Source organism: Diuraphis noxia, unplaced genomic scaffold (assembly GCF_037042655.1).
Source record: "Diuraphis noxia isolate RWA-SAM2 unplaced genomic scaffold, SU_Dnox_SAM2 contig0004, whole genome shotgun sequence".
NCBI classification, from domain to species: Eukaryota; Metazoa; Arthropoda; class Insecta; order Hemiptera; family Aphididae; genus Diuraphis; species Diuraphis noxia.
The window spans coordinates 38025371-38051783 of record NW_028301714.1 but is presented as its reverse complement, the minus strand read 5'-3'; the positions used below and the strand labels follow the sequence as shown (position 1 = coordinate 38051783).

General features: G+C 27.6%; 2 protein-coding genes across 4 annotated transcripts in view; both read right to left on the bottom strand.

Annotated features, from left to right (window-relative positions):
* LOC107164300 (lachesin-like) overlaps positions 1–20705 on the bottom strand; it is a 105860-nt gene extending 85155 nt beyond the window's left edge. The window contains exons 1-2 of one of the 3 annotated variants that reach the window (XM_089226853.1): positions 20390–20705; positions 18572–18680 (exon numbers count right to left, since the gene is read on the bottom strand). In XM_089226853.1, the coding sequence (XP_089082979.1) occupies positions 18572–18638 (67 nt within the window). In that variant the 5' untranslated portion in view covers positions 18639–18680; positions 20390–20705. Of the gene's footprint in view, positions 1–18571; positions 18684–20389 lie in introns of all 3 variants that reach the window. The other 2 variants (XM_089226852.1, XM_089226854.1) reach the window with 2 other exon arrangements.
* Positions 13662–15073, bottom strand: LOC107171907 (uncharacterized). The gene is made up of 2 exons (XM_015522167.2): positions 14777–15073; positions 13662–14032 (listed from the first exon to the last, which is right to left on the bottom strand). Exons 1-2 carry the CDS (start codon positions 15071–15073, stop codon positions 13940–13942), a joined length of 390 nt encoding a protein of 129 aa, XP_015377653.1. The 3' UTR covers positions 13662–13939.
* Positions 20706–26413: the final 5708 nt, after the last annotated feature.

Here is a 26413-nt window from a genome sequence, read left to right as displayed (position 1 = left end):
TTGGATATTGTAGCGATGTTTTATCGTCATAATAAAAACAATGGCTTTGTCGAGGGACGTCATGGAAAAAAAATAGTTCGCATGTGATGAGGTGGGGTGGGAATGAAGCAGGAGGGAATGGAGAGATATGTAATAAGGAAACCTCTTGGAAAAGATTACACGACTCTCCGCCACCACGTCGTCGCCAACTACCCTGTTTTTATATACGTGGTGGCGGCGGCGGCTAACGATAGACCCGTGCGGCAAACGTAAACAAATTGTTGCAGCCACACACACTCACTATCTGAGCAATACGCGTATATTCGTTTTTCGCTGGCGGACATATTACATTGTAAAGAAAACACTATGGTATTTTTTTATTTTTTAAATGCAATCATTTCCATTTCTTTAAATGCGCCGCCTAAATTGGATCCTGTAAGAGTATTCAAGTGTGCGTGTATGACGAGTAATTCGAATGAAAAAAAATATACATATACATATATAATATATACATTACAAAGGTTTCGTATTTTTTTTCTTTTTAGTTCAACTTTACAAAAGATTTGAATGAAAATATGGGTGACCGATTTGATGGATGTGCACACAATTTGACGGCGTTTATTTTTTTTATTTTCTAGATGTTTTATTTGGGGAACTGTAGAGTGTTTGGCTTCGAGAGCTTTATGTCGTCAAACTCAATAAAAAAAACTCAATATTTAAAATTCAATTTCGTTTTTCTTGGTATTTAACTCTACCAAACAACAGAAGTAATAATTGTATTTTCTTTTTCATTCAAAACCACAAATCATGAACATGTGTTGTGGGGTAAGGTGGCATTTTTATCTGAATATATTATGAAAAAAATCGCACTATGCAATTAAAATATACATATAAATTCAAACAACTAAATTACGTAGGTACCTACCAAAAATGTTTTTCATTCAATTTTATTTTATTTCCAATGAAAATAATGAATTATTCTTATAACTATTAAATCATTTTTCTTACTTAAAAATCCAATAAGTACTACTGTTAATTTTATTATTATATCTGAAATATAACTTTTACGTAATAACAATGAACTCCGAGTTTAACTATTTACAAATTAACTATGAATATTGCAGGTTATTGATTACTGATTAGTAAATATATTGTTGTGTAATGAAACTTATTTCATTACTATTAACGTATATTTGATGTATAATAATGTTTTCTAAAATTATTTTTTAAAAAGCTATTGAATAAAATAAATAATTATTCATCAAGTTTAAAAAGTTTTTATTCATCAAAACTTTGTTATAGTTACCTATCCACAAATATATACTTCATTTAGTGGTTTCTAACTTATACCCACGATATTGAAGTCCCCATTAATCTATCGCGCAATAGTTATACTTTTATTTCATATATATTTAAATATCTTAGTTAATCAATATTGTGATTTAATAATTAACTATCCAAGCAAATAAAAAGTTTTGATCAAAATGTTTTGAAATCATTGTTACAAAATACTTTTTTATTAAAAGAAACAAAAAAAAAAACAAAATTTAAAAGAAAATTCAAACTGTAATAAAACATTTACTGTTATTAGAATACTACTTACATAATATAACTTGCTGACTGTATCAACTTTTAATGACTTCATAAACAACACGAAAATCCGTTTAATTAATACATACTCTTTTCTTAATAAACATATTTAAATACTTCTTCCCACCAGTATTATTAATTGTTTCTTAAATATTAAAAATATATATATAATTTTAATAAATTATAATCTCTAAATGTGAAATTCTAATAGTTCCTAAGACTTTCAAATAATGTATTTTTATCAGAGTTCAATAAAATATATTGTAATACAATTATTTAAAATTTTATATTTTATATACGTAATGTAATTACATTTACATGATATGGTTTTCATCTATTTTAAGCTAAGCTTAAAACCCTGATTTTTTAGAGTTTTCACTTGTATTTTTAATTACAACATATAGGTTGATTCATCAAGCATGATCATTGCTCGACCTTTTTATCCTGTATTATAACATATTTATTCAAAATTTGACTTTAAAATTTTAATACCTAATTAATTATTTTATAATTTTATATTAAACTTAAAAACTCTATTTCTTAATATTCGAATTATATGCATCAACATTTAACCTATATTCGTACTTAATAAATTACAGTAAAGGATGATTGTGGTTCTTAATTGAAAAAATAAGTTTATATTTGTATTCATCAAAGTATTTACAAATAAAATACTAAAATACTTGGAAAAAACATTGTTAAAAACCAAAATCATACTTTTGAGCTAATGAACAATAATTAAACATAAAATATTTAATTTTAAAAATATTATGTTAATTTTTTCACACATGCTCAACTATCATAAAAAAGCAATTTTACTGAGTTAATTTCTATTATTTTTTAAATAATTTAAATTTATTAAAACTCTACTGTTTATTAGATCTAGAGTCAACCTGATCATTGAGTAAGCCACAATACTGAATTACTTAGATTTTAATTCTATGATCAATTAGTGGATATGAATAACAATTCTAAACCGAGACTGTCAACTTCTATTTCTAAGGATGTTTTATAATTTATTTATATTACTTTTCAAGTAGGATGAACTTATGTTTTAAATAATATTATAATATTATGTCATATATTATTGCTATTAATAAAACCTGGTTCTTATTATCCAAGCCTGAACATTATTTTCATCAATATTTAAAGAAAATAAATTTTAATTATAAAATGTTAAATGTCTATATAAATAACTCAATAACATCTAAAATTGTAGTACTTATGTCTAAAAACTGATAATATAAGTATTTTTGGTGAGAACTTCAAGTATCTTCGGTTAGTCAGGTTAAAAAATCGATATGAGTATAAAAAAACAAATAATAATACCACTAATAGATAGGTACATTCAACTTTATGCTCAGAATTTAAAACGAATCTGAGTAAAAATTTATTTTATTATACATTTAATATAAGTTGAAACTTGTTAAACTAAGTATAAGTTAGCTAGGTAACATATTATCAACAATATTACTATTTATTTTTAATAATATTTAAATACAATGTTTATGTCTCAATTAAAAAATGTTGGTAAGTAATTACAAATATTTTCAAATGGAAAACAAATAGATAAGTGGGGAATTCCGTAAATAATATTATTTTTCAGGCAACGTAGCATTATTTATAGTTGAAACACAAAACTGTTTTTATAGCGAAATACCATACAACTTCTATCAAAATTGATACACTATTTCATATACACATTAACTAAAAGTTAAAATAAATAATAATTTAATGTTTTAATTGTTACGAGTTATGCTCATGACCTTATGAGTACATAATTATTTGACGTTAGTTTTTAAATTAATCACAAGGTTGTTTGTTAATTAATATTAAATGAACTAATTATTTCAATGTTATTAATTATTTGTAAATTTGACGCATAAAATATGTTATTGTCGCTTCAATGAATCCTTAGAACTTCTCAAGAACGTTTATTCAAACAATAATGCGTGTATAAATGCGACTCGAGTAATCTCGATTAACTCATATTCTACTTTTTCTGAAAAACATGAATTAATAACAATATACATTATATATTATACTGTGTCGTGATATTTGGCTGAAGACGCCATAACAGATCACTGCGCGTAATCGTATTATGATGATAATAATAATATAACCCCCGCACTTTAATAAAGCGAGTGACACGTGTTTTTCTTGTCCCACATCACCGTTAAGCACGCAATATATCGACAGTGATTTATATGTGTCCATCTCAGGAACAACAGCGACCCCTCGGAAGGCAAATTTCTAGTGGTACACAATTAACTTTTATCCGGCGAGACGAGGGGGATAAAGAAATCGTTCGAAAACAAATGAACGACGACACAATCGACGATCGCTCGTCGTCGTCTGTTATAACTGCTGCAGTGCTCGGACCGGGTCCTCGCAGTCTTCGTGCCCGTCGCTGCCTTTGTCGCCGTCATACCCAAAATCAATACGATATTATATATATATATATAAGTCATACAACGCCCCCTACCCTTGTACATTCGAACAAAACTAATGAGTTAAACTAAACAAGCACGACTTTATTGTCCATAGTCGCCGCCGCCGCCGGTCGTTTCACTGTAGTCATTTAATCTGACTTGCACGAAAATGTATACGCATGTATAATATATATATATATATCATATATCATGTGTGGTGTGGTGTGTGTGTGTGTACGAGAGAGATGAAAAGAGGAGGGTTGGTTAAGTGCAGGAGGAATGATCGGTTCCTTGTGTAAAACTAATGCGCATCGACGGACTACGGCCGTAGCTGTCATCGTGGTGCACGCGCTATAACCGTTTTCGCTCCCCCTAGCTATTTCGGACGTCGCTCCAAAGTATATACAAACAGTGTCTTATATGTTATTTTCCCAGCGTGTTTACAGTATTCTTAAGACCCGTCATACCGCCGTATTAAGTATACAAGGGGGTTGAAGGTTTTATTTTTAATTTTGATTAAACCGTATATATATATATATATATCCATCCCCCGTTTATGAATACTTCGTGTGTATTCCACGTGTACCTACATAATATTTATCCATACACGCGGTGTGCAGTGTGTTTGAGATACGTTTTCGTATAGTTAACCGTACGCTCGGCACTGATATCGATGTAAAGCGCGACCTATGCAAAGACTGCTATTGCAGCAGGTACACAATTAGTTCCATCACTTGTCTATACAAAAAAAAAAAAACGTCTTGTCTACGAAATTAATATTCATAGCGGTGGTAATATCGTCTTTTCGAGTACTTAACCTTGTCCGACGTTGTGTATATTATTACAAACACAAATGAAGGCAATTATTTTATGCACACAGAAGCATATAATATACCTATGTACATATTATTGTAAACCGAACCTGAATGTTAACGCTAATATTGAATAACATATAGTAACAAATACCTAATAAATTTTTTGATTGAACGTTTTAATTATATAAGACATTATAATATTAAACGATTGATAGTGTGTGGAAAAAATATTACTACATTGCCTATATAAGAAAATAAAATAGATAATAGTTTTTTAAAAACCATTTTAATAGTAAGAAAAACTGTTCAACAACTCTTATTTCTTTCTTTCTATATACTTACTTTTCTGTTGTTATTTATTATCTATTAGATTAACCCGAGGACCCAACAATAATGATTCTATACGGCCGTAAACAAGTACAATTACTCGTAAATACTCATTTTATGTAATACGTTATATATACACCACATACTGGTGTGGCACGATGGTTGGGCACTGCAGTTATACTAATGTAGTAATGTGTGCTGTGGCCAAAAATCATCGTGTTCTCTGTGATGAATCTTCACCCCCTCTCCCCTCAATAATTACGTGTTCCTAAACCAACCGTAATCCCGACAAAATATGCTAATAGTCATATAATTGTCTATATATACCAGGGGTGGCCAACACGAATACGTCCACGAGCTAGATGGATAAATACAATAATATCAAGAGCCAAAATGATAAAAAACAAATTCTAAAATTTTAAAAATTTTATTGTTAACAAGTAAATATTGTTTTTTTTTTTTTTAATATGATGCAAGCCGCAATCTGGCCATCCCTAATATATACTATCAAAGCCCAAAAAAAACTTTAAAAAAAAATATGGTAATATTTGATCTTGTAATTTTTTTGAAATTCTATCTCTTTGTATGGGTAAAAATTTTACACAGATGGACAAATTTACAAACCAAACTAATAATTTTCTTCTATAATAATTATTGAAAATAATATCAATTTATTTTCAAAAATGTAATCTTGCCTAATTCACTACTTACTTTAGAATAAAATATAATATGTTTTAATAAAAACTATTTATGCATAAAATGTTATAAACGGCAACTAACAATTCAAATTTATCTATGAAAGGAAATGATTTTTATATATTTACATTTTACCTGAAATTCATTGCAAAAATAACTAAAAAATAAGTTTTTAATCCGACTATTTAGTAATTAAGTATTGCAAAATAAAAATAAACACTGTGTATCCATTAAAGTAGAAGTATTTATGTGGTGTCGAAAATAAAAAGTTGTTAATTTTCCCAAAGAATAAAAAGTATCTTTCGATGAATCACCCTATTTGTGAAAAGCAATGATTTCGTGGATCATTAGATAATTATCCAATGAACCGTGTCACGGATAATTTTGGTACCCTACAGGTAATACGCACCATAACCGTTACATTCCTCGTGCTAGTAAAAGTTCAATGTACAGGATTTTCAAGACTTTAAAGCTTCATTTTATTGCATAATGTTTTACATTCAAGCCATAACAATATGATAATAGTTGTTTAAATACATAAATTCTTGAAAACCCTAATACTTTTATTGTAAGTTATAAGTATTAGGTAGGTATATAAACTAAAATGTTAATAAAACTAATAGATAATTAAAATATTTAGAATATTAAATAATGCCTCTGAGGCCTCTCATCATATAGCATTACTATCGAAAGTGAAAACACAGTATTAAATTTCAATAAAATACAATCTAAAATTGAAAATTAAATTAGTCATTAACTAGGTAAGGTTAATAGCTTAACACTGAACATTTGTAACAAGAATGTGTTTGTAAAAATATACAATAATAACCAGTATACATTGAAAAGTATATACAAATAAGTTATTTAAGGACGAGCCGTAATAAATAAACATTACATACAACTTATCCCATATGTGTGCCAAATTTCAACAGGTTAAGGCCAACAAGTATTTAAGCCCGAGTAAATATCATTTTAGCTCAAAAAATCAAGATAGTTTTCGAAAATGTTTAACTTTTGTGTGCTTAGTTCTGGCAAAGCACTGGGAATTTTAAACTTTTGACCTCTCCTAAGCACAAAATAGCTCAAATTTGCTACCTATCAACCACCTTCAAAATGAAAATTCGAAGCATTATTTTCTAATTCAACAAGTTTTATCTGGCAGAAAAATAAAAAAAAAACACATCATTGTAAAATCAATTCATTTATCGCCCAACTCAGAATCAAAAATATTAATTAGAAGCTAAAACTAAAGTTATATAACAGTTAATTCACATATAGGTACACCAGTTATTTTTGACAAACCGTCTATATTTGGTATTATTCAGTAAAAATTATTTTTTAAAGTAGTACCAAATATCTATGCTATTTTTTATAATTTAACGTTTTCATAAATACATAAACAGGATATATAAGAAATGCTAAAAAAAATCAGTTCAGGAAACAGTTATCTTTTCCTAATGTAACCTGCAAACTAAATGCACAACAAATATTATATATAGAATTGGCGCACAGGGCACACGCGTCACCCTCTAGCAATTGTTTCAAATAAATAAACACAAACGAACAAACGAACTTACACAAAACGAGTAACAACAATAATGCATCGCTGCAGTATACAACACATAATCGAACATTACCCAAAACATGGCACGTACCAAAACAAATACTCACTACATACATATAATATATATATATATATAGAGAGAGAGAATCCTGCGATCAAAGAATAGTCACTGGTAAGCACGTCATTGTCGAAAATTTCAAACCCGTAAACTATAATACACATCGAGTCAGTGGATAACGAGTGAATAAATCATAAAAGTTTTTCCCGTGAACATTACGAAATATTATGATCAATATCACTCCAATGATACTAGGCATACCATATTACATTAAACAGTTATGTTAGGTATGTGAACTGTGTTCAAATCACATCACAAAATAATTACCACCACCTGTAGCATATTCATAAGATAATTTCGACAAAATTTCTTTATAGAAACTGTCAAATATAATATAGTAACTTTTAGATGTTAAGCCACTAACTAGTTAGCCCAATACAAAAATTATTTCTATACAAGCCACAAATTCGAATGTTTAGTTAATTAGTGTATCACTAATCGTTAATAATTTGATTATAATCTATTTTATTTTTTATTTTAAAGACATAATATCAAATATACCTAATAACATGTAGATATGTGATATAAACGGCAATAATAAGTATGAATGAGGAAAATTAATACATTAATTAAAAATCATATTCAGATTCAATATAAAATCGAAATAGTTAAATTCAGTTCATTCTAAAAAAATCAGGGTCCGTAATATCACTCATTAGTAATACTATAATATTATTTCCTTCTGTTTGTTTTTATTTCTATATCCATTATACTGTATGTTTGTATACCTCTTTATGTATTTTTAGAAAACGTCTCAAGAGAAAAAACAATTCTGAGAAATTTGAACGTATTTCTTAAAAGTAATACTACTCGATATACACATGGTACTGTATCACATAAATAATACGATGGAATAGGACAAGATAGGACCATCAAAAATCGGTAGTGGCGCTCTAATATGAAATTTCGATAATATATATATAAGTCATCAAATTCGGAAATACAAATATTAATATTATAATATATTATGCTATACGATAATAGTGAAAATTATGAAATTACTGTTATGCGATCAAGCAACGTTTGGCTCTCGGTTACTATAAATTATAACAATAAAATAATGCATTCTGTGCTTTAAAATTAATAATTACGATATACAGGCTTGTCTCTTAAGAAATATCGACGAATATTTTTAGCCGTGATTCATCCCCTGCACAGCGCTAGGATGTGGTGGTGGCGGCGTTGCATGTACGCGCGTTGGCGAATCGTTCTTGTCGACCGAGGGAACGAGGGGACGTCGTTTTTAATGTCCGTCTTGGCGTCTGTCTGTGTAGTTTTCCACCCTATATAACTTTATACGACCCCTACTGAACCGCTTTGGCACCACCGTCGCCGCCACCGCGTCCCTCTCTCGACGCCGGAACAAAAATATTATTTGCCAAAAACCACCGCCACCGCCGCCACTGAAAACACTGTCGGAGTGTTGTCGGGCGAGAAATTTCACGCAACTCCAAAGTGGAAGAGAACCGAACACTCTCGCCGTATATGACGCCGCCGCCAGTGACTATAATGTACGATACTCGCCGTAAAAAGGCAACGAGCGTAATTCGATTAAAAAATGTCAACCAACCGTGAAAACGAATTTCCGAGCACCTACCGGTAACGTACCTCCAGGTCGTTCTGCTTTTATTCGTCGAAAAACCCCGTCCTGGACGCTAATTTATGCTGCGTTCATATATGACTGGTCTTCGCGTCGGCCGAAGCATAATAATTAATAATTACCTACCATTTAATTGCGCCTTTCTAATCTATACGTTACACAAAAACGTTATGTCCAATTTAACGAATTATATGTGTATTTTAGGGATTTATAATATTACCGAAAGATAAAATACCTTACAAATCATACAATAGTTTGTCGATTGACAGTCAGCGACTGGAAGATTTTTTATCTCAAATATTCGACAACTTTAGTTGATATACAAACTATATTCACATAATAAACAACCTACTTATTAATCGCAAGCGGGAATCACCGATTCCGACCAATAATTTTAAATACCATGGTATAAATGACTTTTTTGTAAAATTTTTGAATTTATTAAGTTAGTACTGAGACAATATGAAATAATATGTGATAGATTTTCTATCAACTGTTCATAATGCATCCAATTTTTTTCAATATCACTGACAAACCGTATTGAATACAGGGTGATTCTTTTATCAAACAACACTCATTATTTCAAAAACTATTCAATTTTTTCAATTTTTTTTTTTTTCAAAATTTTAGAACCACCTTGTTCTAGAACTATATATTTTTTAAATATTTTCACCCTTATATTTATCAGGTTAACCATTATCAACTTTTGATTTTCAAATGACAATCTATTCTTAAAATTTGATAAACTAAAAAGGCTATTTTTTCAATGAATTTTCACGTTTAAATTTTCATTTTTCGTCAATTCGTTTACAAGATATAGCCTCCCAAAGTTGGGTGGTTTTGGGTGGTGTTTGTGTGTTATAGGTGTATGTTAGGTGGTATTTACACACAAACACCATATAAGTGTTGTTTGATAAAATAATCACCCTGTATACCATCGGGTATCAGTTTAATAATATACGATTTATGATAGAAAGATAGTAAAAGTTACTCATATACTGAACTATTAAATGATTTTTACAACATTCAATTTAAAAAAAAAAAAACAATATGAGAGCTACACACTACATGATAATTTATAAATCAACATTACTTTTCACTTATGTTATGGGTTAACTTAATGAGTTAAATATTAGTAGAAAATAGTATACCAACCTAATAATATTATACTTAACTACTTCTTCTTACAATATTAAATCAAATAAAGTTACTAAATAATTAACAGTATACTTTTTTATAAATTGGTAAAAAATGTCCACTTAACATCTAATAATTTATAAAATTTAATTATTTTTCAAAAAATGTAAATGAGTTTGAGTGAACGGATAACTAAGTTAATAAATTTAATAGTGTATTGAACAAAAATGTAGTTTTACCAAAATTATCCACTACACAATTAAATACTACTTTTTGAATGTTCGCAAATTAACAATTTCATAAAGAAAATCAATAACATCACTTATTTTAGTGTTAAAATCAAATGATTATTAATTAAAAATTAAAAAGATAAAATATTTTGATCGACGTCAGTAATTAATAATTTTCATAAATTTTTACTGTAAGAGTAGAAATAAATTTCGAATTTTGAATATCAAATTCTTGGCATTCCATCACCTACGCCTAATCAATATAAACAAAGGTGTAATGAGAATCGTGCCAAAATATGAACTCATTATCTTACCTTATTCAGTTCATACAATTGATTGTATCGAATAATCTATATTGCACATTGCCAAATTTCAAGAATCACATAATATACATACATATTATTACAATTCAAAACAATGAAAAGATTTATGTAAGCTTAAAACTGAAAAAGAGGCAAATTCATCTGAATATTAATATTAACAACAGTATAATGAAAAATTTGAATATGTATAAACGTATTTATCAAAAAATTATTTTTTCAGCAAGTTGCGATAATATCACGGCCGATTAGTTTAATTAAATTTAATCGGTTTTTTGCTAAACAATTTTAAAGTTAACAGTTGTTTAATTACGTTTGTGCTCGCAAATGCTCTGCGATTAAAAAATTAACATATTTATGCGATAAATCCTTTACACACGTTACATAATTGTTCTACGAGTTTAAGGTAGGTAGGTAAAAAATCATTATTTATATTCGGTATTTATATTTTACACACACCATCATTTGTAATTAAAAGCTTTCTCCAATTCATGCACGAATAGCGCGAAAATTCAAGATAAAATCTTTAAAACAATACTTACATCGTATGGTTAACTTTAACATATATAGGTACATCCGTTTTCAGTGATTTGACGACCAATGAAACGTAGAAAAATTAATTTGAGTACGTCGAGTTTAAGGAAGGAATAGGTACAGTGAACAAGACGATTTGTTACAGCAACACTCGAGCTGACATGTAAATACAATATAGATATATACAATTTCGACGTGGTGACGAGGGTGGTTTGGTGGGTGGGTAGATGTATAATACGATTTAGGGTTAATTGCCACGAAAGGCTAAGCCGCCCCTACCGCCAAATTATTATACCGATGTCGCGTCACAACGGCATGCCCTCTCCTCTTGACGACGACCGCTGACTAGTGACTACACTGCTCACGCACCGCCGTTTGACGTTTTGTTGTATACCCGAAATCCGTGGAACTCGCGTCTCGCATATATAATCGTCTATCATTATATATTTATACCACTCAATGTTTATGCCCGTCAAAGTTATCACAACACTATTGCATTTAACTCCTATTGAAAGCGCGAGAATTTCGTATATTCATTTTTTTTTTAGATATCATACTATAGAAACCGTGCATTTTGAATTAGTTTAAAATGCACATTATAATATTTACTAATGTTAATCCATTAGTCATTACGTAGTTATAATACACATAAATTAAAAGTAGGGTATATTAAGAGAGTGTTTAAGAATTCAACCCTCCCGCTCCGAAATTAAATCTTATATGCTCCACTGCAACCTAATACCTACCAATCTATCTTATATTAGACAATGATAAAAAATACACACTAACAAAATATACACACATGTCAAACACGTTACTATAATACTAAATTAACACCATCCACTACAGTGTTTACAATATGTGCGTGAAAACATAAAATATAACTCAACTTCTAATTAGGTACATCGTACATACGTCATTCCTATAGATGCTATTAGTTTAACACGTTTAATTTTAAATGCATTTTGTAATGTAAGTACCTACTATTATAACTGAGTGCTAAAATAATTAAACTTGTTGGAAAGTTTTTAAAATTTTTATACAAACACAACATATTTGATAATACTCTATAATCATATTGATCGTCATACTACGATAATTATTAAATTCTATATTATGCAGGTAGTTATGATAAGAACTGTTTGATTTGTTAGGTTTAAATTTAATTAAATTTAATTATTTTTATAATTTAATAACTTAATATCATATCATTTATGTGAAACAAAATAAAAATATTAGAAGAATTAATTTTATTAAGTAGGTATATTTTATTTTTTGAAACTAAATAAAATATATTACTTGAATTTCGAACGTTACAATAAAGTTCATAATTATTAAATATACTTGTTATTAAAATTGTAAAACTATATGTTATCATAATACTAATTGATTTGTGAATCATTTTGTAAAATAATGTGTTTAAAATGGGTTATTATTGGGCTACGTGCATTTATATTAAATGAGTATATTTATTAAGAAATTGTTCATAATCCATATCATAAAAGTTTTCTGAAATAAAAAATATAGTTATAAAAGGTATGGTTTGATTACTTATTAGTTTATTACCATAGTTCATGTTTTAACTGGATAACTGGCCGGTAATTTTATTGGTAATATTTTCTCACAATAACTTTTAAGTATTTATACAACAAGTGAATTAGTAAATAAAACAATAAATTAATGCTAACGAAATAAAATATATAGAATTTATGGTTTCAGTAAATGTTTGAATTGTATGCAAATTCATCCAAATGAGAAGCAAACATGAGTGTTAGAATCAAATATTCAATAAATGTGTTAACCCGTTAATCGAAGATGTTACAACTAACATTAAAATTATTTTATTTTAATTCTTAGGCAATCTCCGATAGGGTGGAATTAAAAATTATAATTTAAACAATAATATAATCATACGAGGATAGTATAAGTACCTATGATGTTAAAATTAAGGTTTTCAGAGAAGCTCAGATACATGTATAGCTATATTTAAACGTTTAAGAAAAATCTTACCATCTGAAAAGTCAAGTAGTTAATTATCAATACGTCACTATTCGATTATTAGGTTATAATGATATCATGAATCATTACATATGTTATTTCTAAGTTTTTAAAATATTTTTACTTATACTTTTTACTATTGTACGTTTTTAGTATACAATTACTTAATTGCATTATGTTTTATAATATGCTATATTAAACTCTATGGTCAATAAGTATATTATAACGAATCATCTATACTGTCCTTGTGAAATTATATATACCTTAGAGGTCCCAAGCGACCGTTATTGTTGTAAGCCTATTGCTAGCTTAGTGAATGGAAATAAAAGGTCAACATGATATCTGAAAGGGGAAACTATATGTTAAGTCGAAAAGGAGAATCAGTAAAAACTTTAAACAAAAAAAAAATGATAATATTTTTCGTATTATAGCAATGGGAGATATTCTACTAGCGTGTCAACGGTAATGATTCGAAAAATCGAGAACATTGTTACATTATGTGTACAAAACATTATAATAGCCAAAAAAATTTCACACTTAAGTTCATTCTTTTTGATTGGAGCAGTTGACAAAAGGCAAAAGCTACTACTTCAACACGTCTACTTGTGGCCTTTGGTCGTCAAAGCTCGCCAGAAAGCCCTCATTTCCGCCACGTCAGGCTGTATCCGGACTATGTGTGCACGATACGCTGACTGAAAAAACAGTTTATCATTCTTTTGATAAATTTTTCTTTAGAGGAAAAATGAAAAATGAATTCGAAAATTGTTCAATTGTATACACTATACATCAAAAAAAAATAATATAATATAATTAAAAAGTGCTATTTATTGATGGCGTATTGTTTATAAATTTGTTTATTATTTTTCATTTTGTAATAATTCACTTTTGGCAAACATACAAGTATAAATATTCCAGGACAATATTATTTAGTTCGAAACAAACCAAATGTTCTCTGATATAATACTACGTAGATTTGTTTAATTACTATAATTTATTTAAACTCCTGACTATTATTATACAAATATTTTTTTGTATTTTGTGTTACCTATATCATATATATATATATAATAATATATATATAATATATAATATATATATATATATCATATATATTTAACGTTTATTATGCCTAAAATGTTTATCTTATTATTTATTTTTCTAAAAATATGTCTAATAAAAATTAGTCAAAAATCTAGTATAAATAATATTTATTTATAGAAAAAAAAAATATTTTTAGATATACGTTCATTTAAATACAACTAATTTTAAATATGTTCGTATTAGTTTATTAGTTTTTTACAAACTCTGAATTTCTTAGAAAACGTTAGTAAACGATTAGAAAATTAGGTATATTATAAGGAGATTAAATCTCCTTAGTGAAAATTTTAGTTTAAGTCTTATAATCTAAAAACTGAATATACATATAATGTGTATACCTGTATAATAGTAGCCGCTTGATCTCGTGATATACCCCAAGTTCGTGACAAGTCATTATCAACCAAAGCAAATGGCATACTACAAACCGGTGTCCTAACGCGTTCTGGATACAACGGATTATTATACCATAGATCTTCGGCTAGTCTACCAATGAAAATTTTTTGAAACTTATGATTATAACTTATAGCATTCGCCTTGTGGGCCTCACTAAGCACGCGGACCAAAGATGGGTATAGTGAAAACTCTAAACTCTTGCCTAAATGCATAAAATTCAATTTATTGTTCTTGGAATTCATTTTTATAGTTAAATTAAAATGTTATTTATTTAATTTACGTTACCAAGGCTTAAATAATATATACCTAAAATGACAAAAAATATATGTATAAAAACGTAATGACGATGTAATATAATATACTTAATAAATAATAATATGTATTTATATTATACTTCATTATTCATAATATTCAAACAGATAAAATAATAACTTAAAATAACACACCCTCATTGTTGTACATCAGATGTACAATATAATAGACTATATAATAGACTCAAATAGAGGAATTCAAAAAATATATAGTTATTTCTTCAATAACTTAAAATAAATAATAACTATATAAATATACATACCAAACACGAAGTATACTTCCTTTATGTCACAACAGTCAAAAACATTTTAATACAATATTATATTTTATATTAATTACTAATATTTTTAATTATCAATGAACATGTTACCTATATTAATTTTTATGAAAAAACGAGTGTTAAAATATCCCCATTGTTATTATTTGTATTATAGGTGCAGTTAATCGTATTATGTTTTCTAGGATGCAATAAATACAAATATTATAAAATAAAAAAGCATCTAACTGTGAAATTTTTAAATCATTCATTTTATTGCCTTATTTATTGTACATTTATTGCCCCTTCTTTAAAAATGTCTTTTGGCGTTTTTCTTTGTTTATGTATTATTCAAATATAAAAACCCTGCCAAAAAAAATGTATATATGTGTTATGTCACGGTAACAATTTAAAAAATAGACGAGGTATTTTGGCGATATCGCAGAAAGGTCACATATTATGTATGTGTGTGTATATGTTTTATTGTAATAGACGTGTATGGTTTTTTTTAACCTTATTCATTTTATTATTTCTCCCCTTCCCATCAAAAGTAGGCACATCATATCTGAACATAAGTGAATTAATAGTGACAAGGTATAACATGATTGGTTGCCATCACGAGAATCCAAGTGAGGTCATGCAAACATAGGATTTCAAAACGATTTCTCCTTTACCTCGTTTGTTTGCCAACTTACTGCATTTAATACGATACGGTATTTACTATATTATGCGCACAAACTACCTTTCAAAAATATAATTATTCAAACGATCTTAAATCTGTTTTTAAATTGCATTTAAAATGCTGTCTGTTAATTATAAAAACATTTTTAAATTTGAAGATTTACAAAAATAATAAACAATAACAATTATTTTTAAAAAGCAAAACCATCAAAAAAGAACAATTTTAAATTGTGCTAAAAAATTTATTACAATTAGTAAATAGAAGAGCAAGGCTATTGTATGAATCAGATTTAGTGACATAAATTTAATGACTTTTGTATAAAACATCTTTACAAATATAAATGAATACATTTAAAAAAGATGTGTTTATAATAAGGTCCAGTGTTCACCAAGTATATTATCATCAAACAAAGTTCTATCAATTTAAGAATGAATTTTTCTTGTATAAACTTTATTGTTATCACAAATAATTCATTATTATATACATCATTCCAGAATTTCATATTGGCAATATATTTATAAGTTGTAAATTCATCTAAAATAAAAACAACGATATTAACGTTTTGCTCTTATTAATTGAACAAGTACTTGTTTTTTACTTCATAAATTTTCTTTGCGTGTTATAATATCATTTCAAGTTTAAAGATGCAACTAGTGGTTTTCACCTGTCAGTATATAATGATAATACAACTGCTTCAACCCTTTATATGGAACCAACGTGGTGCCACAACCACTTAAATATTCTATTGTATTGTTAGAAATACTATAAATACTTTAAAACACTATATGGTACTGGTACACACTAAAAAATTATACAAAAAAAAAAAAAAATAGTGACCAATTGATAGTTTTTGATGAGTGACATACATTCTTAATATTAAAGATAATTCATTTTCTGGTATAATCTAAATAAATTTTACTCCTAACTTCCTGATAATATATAATTGAAATTTTGATAAGCGTTAATAATAAGATAAATTAATCACAAAAGTTGACAATTTATAAATTCTAAAATCAAAAACTTTTTTTAATAAAGTAGTTTCAGATATATTTTAATATATTTTCAAAAATTTAAAAATTTTTAAACTTCTATTTATTGGTAAGTACTATTTACAATCTTGATTTTAAAAAAACTCTTTTAATTCAATCAAAATATTGAAATAATGTTTATACTTTATTCTAATCTAGGTTACATTTTTTTAAACTTACTTATTTACATATAACTGTAATATTATTTTATTAAAATTTAATAGCAAACAATTTTCTGTAAATTTAACTAAGATAAACTTTTATGTAGTAACATTAGATACAATTATTTTGTACTAAAAAAGTAGCGTACAACAATGAATTTATATTATATTATTTTATAAATAAAACAGTTTCAAAATATATATACAAACATGAAACCATATATAGTTTCCTGCGTATATTAAATGGTAAGATAATTAAAAAACTCTTTTGTATAATACATTAGGTATACAGGAAAACCTAAGAGAATAAACCAACTGATATCGGCCGCCAAAATATAAAATATTTACTCATCAAACTTATTTATTTACAATTTATTAAATAATAACAACTATAATATATATAATATATTATATATACATATATTGATATATAATACAAATAGTATATCGTCTATTACTATTAGGTTATAATAGTTATATACGTTTTGCCTACATTATATTTTTGTCTACACGGTGAATTTTCAAGTTAATGAATCTAGACACTTAAATTAAACACTTTATTTATAGAGTTTCATCAATATCAACACGGTCAGGTGTGTTATCAAAATTGCATTCTTACTATAAACGTAGGTATTTACATTCATTATAAAATTGTCAACCACGTGGCCAAAAGTCTATTACTTTGAAGTTTGGTTACTGTGGTAAAAACTACCAAAAACATGATATAATCCACAAGGCACAGTTTTAACCGAATATATTATATATGTATATTTTAATAATTTAGAGGAATCTACTTCAAAAAAATACTCGTATTTTGGGTAAGAACTACTATCTATTATTACTATTTAATTACTATTAATATTAATATTGTTCTTTAATATTGTATATTATACAATGACAGTGAAATGTCTAGAACATTTATATACTCGTCGGTTACACTTGGTGTAAAAGACTATAACCAACTCTTAGATCTAAAAAACATAATTTAACAACATTTAATTTTTGCTCAGTAGAGAACAAATGTAATTTTAACGAGTCGTTGTAAAGTATTTTACTTAAATTTGTGATAGTTCAATTTCCGTTTATAAATAAAATTAAAACAGATTTTTGTATCACGCAACATTTTCTGTCAATCTCATCTTTTGTATACAAAGTATCATGAGTAGGATCTAGTTAGAATTGCATATTATATATTGGTAACAAAATATTACATATTGGTAACAAAATATAATATTTTTGTAAAATGTATAACTTACATAATATAATTTATATTATAATGTATTTAAATTAGATACACGTACTTGTGATAAGAAGACCAAAACAAACCATCAGGTTCCAAACTGTGTAATTGACCTGCAACGTTTCCATTTCCAGTAAATGGTCAGTGATTGCATTGAGAAAAAACTAATACTGCTGAAAAATATAAATATACCTATTGAATACATATTTTAAGATGTAGAACAAACAGAAACACAATTGAAAAAAATTAATTTATCGTAATATGCCCGTAATAAGTGGTACTTAACTACTACCTAACTACTATTAAGTTAACAAAATTATTTTAAACTTCAATATTACATAAACATAAAAATAATTATCATCTTTTATGTGTAATAACTTAAGATTTAAGAACTATATAATAATAGAAACATTTTAAAAATAGTTCGATTTTCATTTTGTCGAAGAAAGGTATGTATAGGTTTACCATTCAAAGCCATTATTTTTACACCTTCTAAGTTCTAATCCTAATAAAAGCTTACAATTATTAAAAAATAACATTTAATTGTTATTTCATTAATTATTGCATTCGTAATAACGGTTTTTCCACTATAATCGTAGATATACCTACACATAATTTTCTTTCAAGATGTCTTAAACAATAATAATTAATTAATAAATAGCGTCTAAACTGATATTACTAATTACAAATTTATAAGGAACATGATTAATGGTGGCTGGTAGCTACTATACAAGGTGATTCTTTTATCAAACAACACTCATTATTTAAAAAAGTATTGACTTTTATTTCAAAATTGTAGATTTACACTCTTCTTGAATTGTTTATTTTTTTAATATTTTTCACCCTTATATTTATTAGATAAACCACTATCAACTTTTGATTTTCAAATGGTAACCTATACTTAAAATTTCATAAATTAATAAAGCTATTTTTATTATTAATTATTACGTTAAAATTTCGAATTTAGCGCTATTAGTTTATGAGTTATAGGTATTTAAAGTTTAGATTGGCAGAGTGGAGTGGTACGGTGTTACCCCACTCCGCTTGTCTAAACTTAAAATACCTACTTATAACTCATAAACTACTCGTCCTAAATTCGATTTTTATGCATCAAAATTTTTAGAAAAATATTCTGCTTTGGAATATGAAGTTAAAAAACTATGTTGCCCTTCAAAAAAGTAAAAAACTTAAAAAATGATAAGGATAAAAAATATTTAAAAATATAATTTTTTAATAAAAGCGTTGGGTTTCTAACAACTTGAAACTATGTAAAAAAATATTTTGAAAAGTCAATACTTTTTTAAATAATGAGTGTTGTTTGATAAAAGAATCACCCTGTATATATACCTCGTAGAATATTTTAATGAATCGTATGTCAATTAAAATGTACCTATGGTATATACCATTAAAATAATGATACTTCTAGGATTCTGGATGGACATAATATAAAATCATCCATATATTACTAAGTAGGTACTAATAAATATATATGTAATATATTAAGATTCTTAAGCCACCGAAATTAATTTAAATGTTCAATAGTCTTAATTGGCTAGTAATTTGTGAAAAATATATTAAAACCATGTGGTTTTAACGTTAGAACGCGTGAGGTCGGGCGGGCTTGAACCTCGACAAAATAATGACAAATATAATTTTATATTCATCAAGTAGATAGTAGATACCTATCATCAATAATTTATAGGTTGTAAATTATCTTTACATAAAGAAGAAGAAAAACTTTGTAAAAAAAAAAAAGATTTGTTCAATTAAAATATTCTATGAGACAAACAATTTTTATTTTTTTTTTAATTCTAAGCGTCTGGTAACGGTAAATAACGGATTATGCGGAATATTGTATCATTATAATATATACAGGTACCTTTTAAAAATAAAGTCGTATTTTAATGGCGATTAATCAGGCGAAAACGTTTGTAGAAAAAACGCGAAAATAATGTGTCGTCACAGCTGCAGCACCGAGGAGTATAATAATATAGACATTAAATGGGTGACATTTCGTCGTCAATCGCGTAAATACACACGTCGTCGGTAGTGTCACACGCGCACGGGATTGGCGGCGGCGGCAGCGGCGACGACGATGTTTCCCGCAGGGTGTCTGATAGCACACTAGCAGCCGGCGCGGAGATTTCGGTACTGGGCGATGATGTTCGGCACGCGCCTCTTGGCCGACGCGGCGCCGCACACGGTGATGGTACGAAAAACCGTATTTTCCGGTCTCGCGCGAAAAATGGGAATAACGTATATACAGTTATTCTCACCCCGTGTGGGTCCCGTCCGAGGGTAGTGGCGAGGGGTGGGGCCAAATACGACGTGCGTCCCTCACGTTTTCCCGACCAATTACCGGTTTATTTAATCACACCCGGACACCCCCGCCGACCGGCCTTTCCACACCTTTGCCACCGGAGTCGTTAAAATTGAGACTCGGTACCAGCCAACGCACGTTGTGAGGGGGGAGGGGGTGCCCGATAAAGACCCGGTGGATATCTATCCTTTGTGGCGGTCGCGGTGTTTAATCAAACGACAATGAATTATCCCGGTGAAAATCCCCTCGCCACCCGCGTTCCATTAAAACCGTGTGTACGATATTAATTAGCGGGCGTATAATAGTATAACAATGATAATGAAAAAAACGCGAAGTTATCTGGAAGTCAAGAAAAATTTTACCAGTTTTCTCTGAAACACGCAAAAAATATTATGCGTATTGGCTACAATATTATGATGTATAATGAAATATTTATAATATCATTCTCGTATATTCGTATTTACGTATTATATGTCCGCGCTTATAATATATTATTATACCTATATATAATATAATGCGGTTAGTTATGAAAATAACGATGTTCATAGGACAATTTTTTTTTTTTTTTGAAGTGGGGATACTTGGAGCCAAAATTAAATTTAGCTCTTCCAAAAGTTTGCATTTTGATTGAAGTCTTAATTCTTAAATCTTTCAATAATTATCTAATCTACATTTTATAATACAGTACCATGACGGCTGAACGTTATTTAAAGAAATTATTTTCTTAAGTTTAAACAACGATTAATTATTCATATGTTATTTATAGTAAATATAGGATCACCCAATGAACATATAATATCGATTGCTACACAGTAAAACCTTGTAGGGGAAAGGTGGGTAAAATGGGGTAGTCGGGTAAAACAGGGTTTAGGTGTTATTCGTCACACTGGAATCGATTGATGATAACTAAATCGTAAATTATCAATACAAGGCTTATTAAAACATGTGATGTTTAAATATTTGTTCTAAATCAAATATTCTTATCACAAAAAAAAAATTAAACTTTTAGCGTGTAGTGTAGAAACTATTTCACTGTCAGTGATTCACGATTTTATGGTCTCCTTTCGGATATTAGTAATAGTTAATTATTATTATTAATTTAGTACTTTATAAGCTTTGTTTTTAAAAAATTCCAAGTTAAAACGTCAAATCTAAATTTTCATAGAAAATATTTTGTGTGACTTGTTAGTTTTGTTTAAAATGGGGCACCCCATTTTTAACTACTTTATTTTAAGCTTGGTTTTCATAACTCTTAAGACAGTCTTTTTTTTTTATGTATGATAAGTCGATTTTACCAAATTGTACTGGAGAAGCAAAAAACTATTCTAAATTGAAATTGATATTATAGTTATATATTTTGGGGGGGAGGAGATATTGTCGTATGAAAATATTGGGAAAGTTATGGTGTTAATGTGTTATGATATAAAAATGCATAATACATTCAAGAAAGAAATTGTTTTTAAAAATTTTGATTTACTAAGTTTTGCCGTGTAAGCAAAAGATCGTTCTCAAAAATGAGGAAGATTAAAAATTGGCTTCAAACTTCTAGTTCTTACTTTCTACGAGTAAGTCAACATAGATTTACTAATTTACCAATCATTTATATTATTGAACGGGCTTTGTCGAATGAATTTTCCAACGAACTAATTTTGGATAAATTTCCAATTTCAATGAGACGGTTTTAACTATAACATAATATAACATATTAATATACATATTATATATAAGTACCTAGATAAATGTTGTTTTTTGTTATGATGAAATTATTTTTCATTTTAGTAATATTTTAGATAAATTATAATACATTAAATGTAGGAAAATGGGTAAGAAAATATATGATACTAGTATTTAAAATGGTATTTGAACATAGGATGTGGGGAGCAGAGTCCTCCACGGGTCTGTTTTATTTAAATATGTAAAGCTCCTCCAAGTTAAAAACTGAAATTGCGTCTATGATGATATTAATCAGTGGAATGCAGCATTTGTGTGTAGATAATTTTAATTAAGTGGGTTTGCAAACTTGTTGTTGGGCAGTGGCAACGGTGATTGAATTTACGATATAACATTTGCGATATTAAACACGCACGAGTATGGCATACTACAAAGCTGGTACGATGAGAACTTTAACGAGAATAGAGGAGAAAAACCCGACACTTAATAGTTCTATATTATCTTATCAAAACATCGCATTTTCTTTACTTTTATCTCGTCAATATTTTTGAATTGATTCTTAAAATTATGAGTTATAAACATTTGAGTCTAGGTACGAGTACATTGCATTTGTTTATAAAATTACTTGATATAATATTATAATATAAATCGTTTATCAGGCACGTGAGTATTATAATAAGTAACAATAATATTATTGTAACAAACTACAAAAATGTAATTCATAAAGATAATTTATGTGAAAAGTTATTATGTAGATAGGTAAAAACCAACAAATAAAAGCTGAAAATATTTATAAAATATTTAACTAAATGCTTCTCTAAATGAATAATATAATATATTATAGTATATAGTATGTATAAGATATTGCATTTAAAAAAAAGTTTATATTATTGTGATTGATAATTTATAATATTAGAATAAACTTAAATTATACAATATGTTATAAATATAATGTTCTATTTAGGTATCACTGCATATACAACTAAAGATACTTCTTAACTTCTTATTAGGAATATATTAATATAATGAACCAAATATCATAATAACCCATTAGTGATTTTAATTTTTAAATATTTGCATATGACATCTATCTTTTAGCATTTAATGATAAAACTTTATACTTGTCAAAATAAATTATACATTTTTTTAATCCAAGAATTATCCTCATTGTTCTGAAGTACTCCCTAGTGCATATTCTAAGTACTGTTTTCCTGCAGAATTTCTTAGCATATTCCTGGGATTTAAACACTTTTTTGTTACTTTCTACTTTGCCTGTATTTTTATTTTGTTTCGCACTATCGCGGGAATCATTATGCTAATGTCACCCAGAAACCATAAAATAAACGGCTGTTCATTTACCTTTAATAAACAGCCTTAAAGTTTCCAAAGTATATATTCTCCTTTGGACGAGCCTCTTAAATCCCAAGAGGTCTATAACCGTTTTTTTAACATTTTAGTTTTCTTCTCCTTTTTTTAATCTTTTTCAAAATCATGGACCTTTTTCTTTCAAAACTAACCCCAAATGTCAAAAATAGTTTAATATGATGTGTTCTTCACCATCAATTAACTCATGGGGAAAGGTTTACCTACACTCTGATAATATTATACAGACACATAGTATTGCGTGGCTTAGTCTACTGACACTATTATCTTTTCATTTAATAATAGGTACATTTCACATTGATACAACTAATTTCTGATCACGTTTTTACCATAAGTAAAGGCCCTCTAATTGTATGACATACTACACGTTTCGAATCATAAACATAGCGGTATATAAGGGCACAGTATAATTCAGTTAATACGAGGTGTACGTATCTATACGATTCTCAAGAAAATAGTGTTAGGATGGGGAAAGAGCAAGGAAAAACATTAATCAGATATGTCTGGGTATTGTTCGGTTTTTAAAGGTTAGCTTGTTCGTCCTTCAGGGCTTCCATACTAGTTTACTGCCGAATTGTTCCCAAAACATCCCAAATTAAATTTGTTATCCGAAATTGAATTATGGGCGCCTCAAGCCCCAACGTGCAATGGCGGAAAGGGTGAGTGAGGTGCACGATTGGCTTTGAACCCACCCGCAGCACGTCCGTAAAACTGCAGCCTATTTCGGATGTTTATACCACTCTAAGAACCCCTCACGGAGCTAAAACCAGCAATACTTATTAATGGATAAAAGAAATATAACAACCTTCAGACTTTCTTACATGAGCAAACACTATAACTTTTACGAACATATTATATTGCGTTTTCAAAGAAATTATATTTTAATTATTTAAGCTAAACACATATACATTTCAATCACCTCATTTAACTATGAACCTAATGAATCAAATAAATATAATATAATCATATAAATTAGGTACTACAATTCTTAATATAATTTAAATGTTCAAATCGTGTATTAATCTTGAGTTATGATTATAATGATTTAATAAAGTATTTAAAAATAAAACATATTCCATTTTTAATTTACAGATAATTACTAATTATACCATAATAATTGACTAAAAACATGTTTAGAATTCTGTTTCATTTAATACGTAGATAAATAAATGTGATGTTTTCAAATTCTAAATTTCTTTCAAAAATGTACTCTAAATGTTTATTATTCTTGACAAATAAATTAATATTGTATTTTATAATTTAAAATATTTCAACTAAAAATCAATTTCTATTCATTTATTTTTACACATTTAAATTTAACAATCCGTTTCAGTAGTAGCCGAATATTTATATACTAATAAATTTATTATTCTTTACTTTGTAATCTTAATTTTTAAGTTTTTGTTTTTAAATATTTTATGCTAGACATAAATTATATTATATACAATTCATACAACTCAAACATTAAGTTTAAGTTTACAATTTTGTAATTTAAAATTTTGTATATTAAAAACAACGCAAGCACCAAACACGTATATAAAAAGAACTTTAAACGATAGTTTTGTACATAATATTTCGTACAAAAATATTATCACATTTAAAAATAATCACGTTCTACCTACAACTGGAAAAATTGAATATTTCTATTATAAATGTGCAAGTGTTTGCTAAGTTTTGGCGAGCATTATAGGGACGTTACCTGTTTCTACATTACTCATAAACGGCTTAGAGAACGACGCAATAAAGGCGATATTTTGCCAATCTAATCTAAGGAAAACGTGATGTAATTTCTCTAACCTATACCTATACAAAGTGTATACAATATAGGTAGTCTTTATTGTACATAAAACATAAATAAAATTATCAAAACTATCGTTGAAGAAATAATTAGTTCAAATTTCCAATATGATATAATATGTGAATATACAAATAGTACATAAATTAAAATGTTCTCTAAGTGTTTCTTGAGTATATAATAGTAGGTATATACTATATTTTAGTTTAAAATATAGTATTATTCTTGTTAAATTACTAATTTATTAATTAAAGCTAAAGATCTAAAAACTTATAAATTAATAAAATCAACATTATCATTATGAAATATGAATTTATTTATTTTAGATTCTCAATATATCCACTATATAATTTACAGCTTGAAGGGGGTGTTCTCATTTAAGAACAGAAATCTGTTCAAATGGTACAAAAATCTCAATAAGTGAAAATAATGAAAGTAAGAAAAGAATATGATTTAATATTTAGATATTTTAATAATAATATACCTATTGTTATATTTTTTTAAACTGAACATTTTAGACAAGTACCTATTGTATATACCAACGCTACTCACTTCTCACCAGGGAGTTACGACCTATTAATTTTTTTCACCTGAGCTTATAAATATAGGTATGTATTGGTAACAAATTCAGCAAATTTCCACAAAATTGTATATCTAAACTAAATCACTTAATTAAGTTTTAATATTTCTGAAATTCATAACTATTATAGATTTTAAAGAAAACCAAAATTATG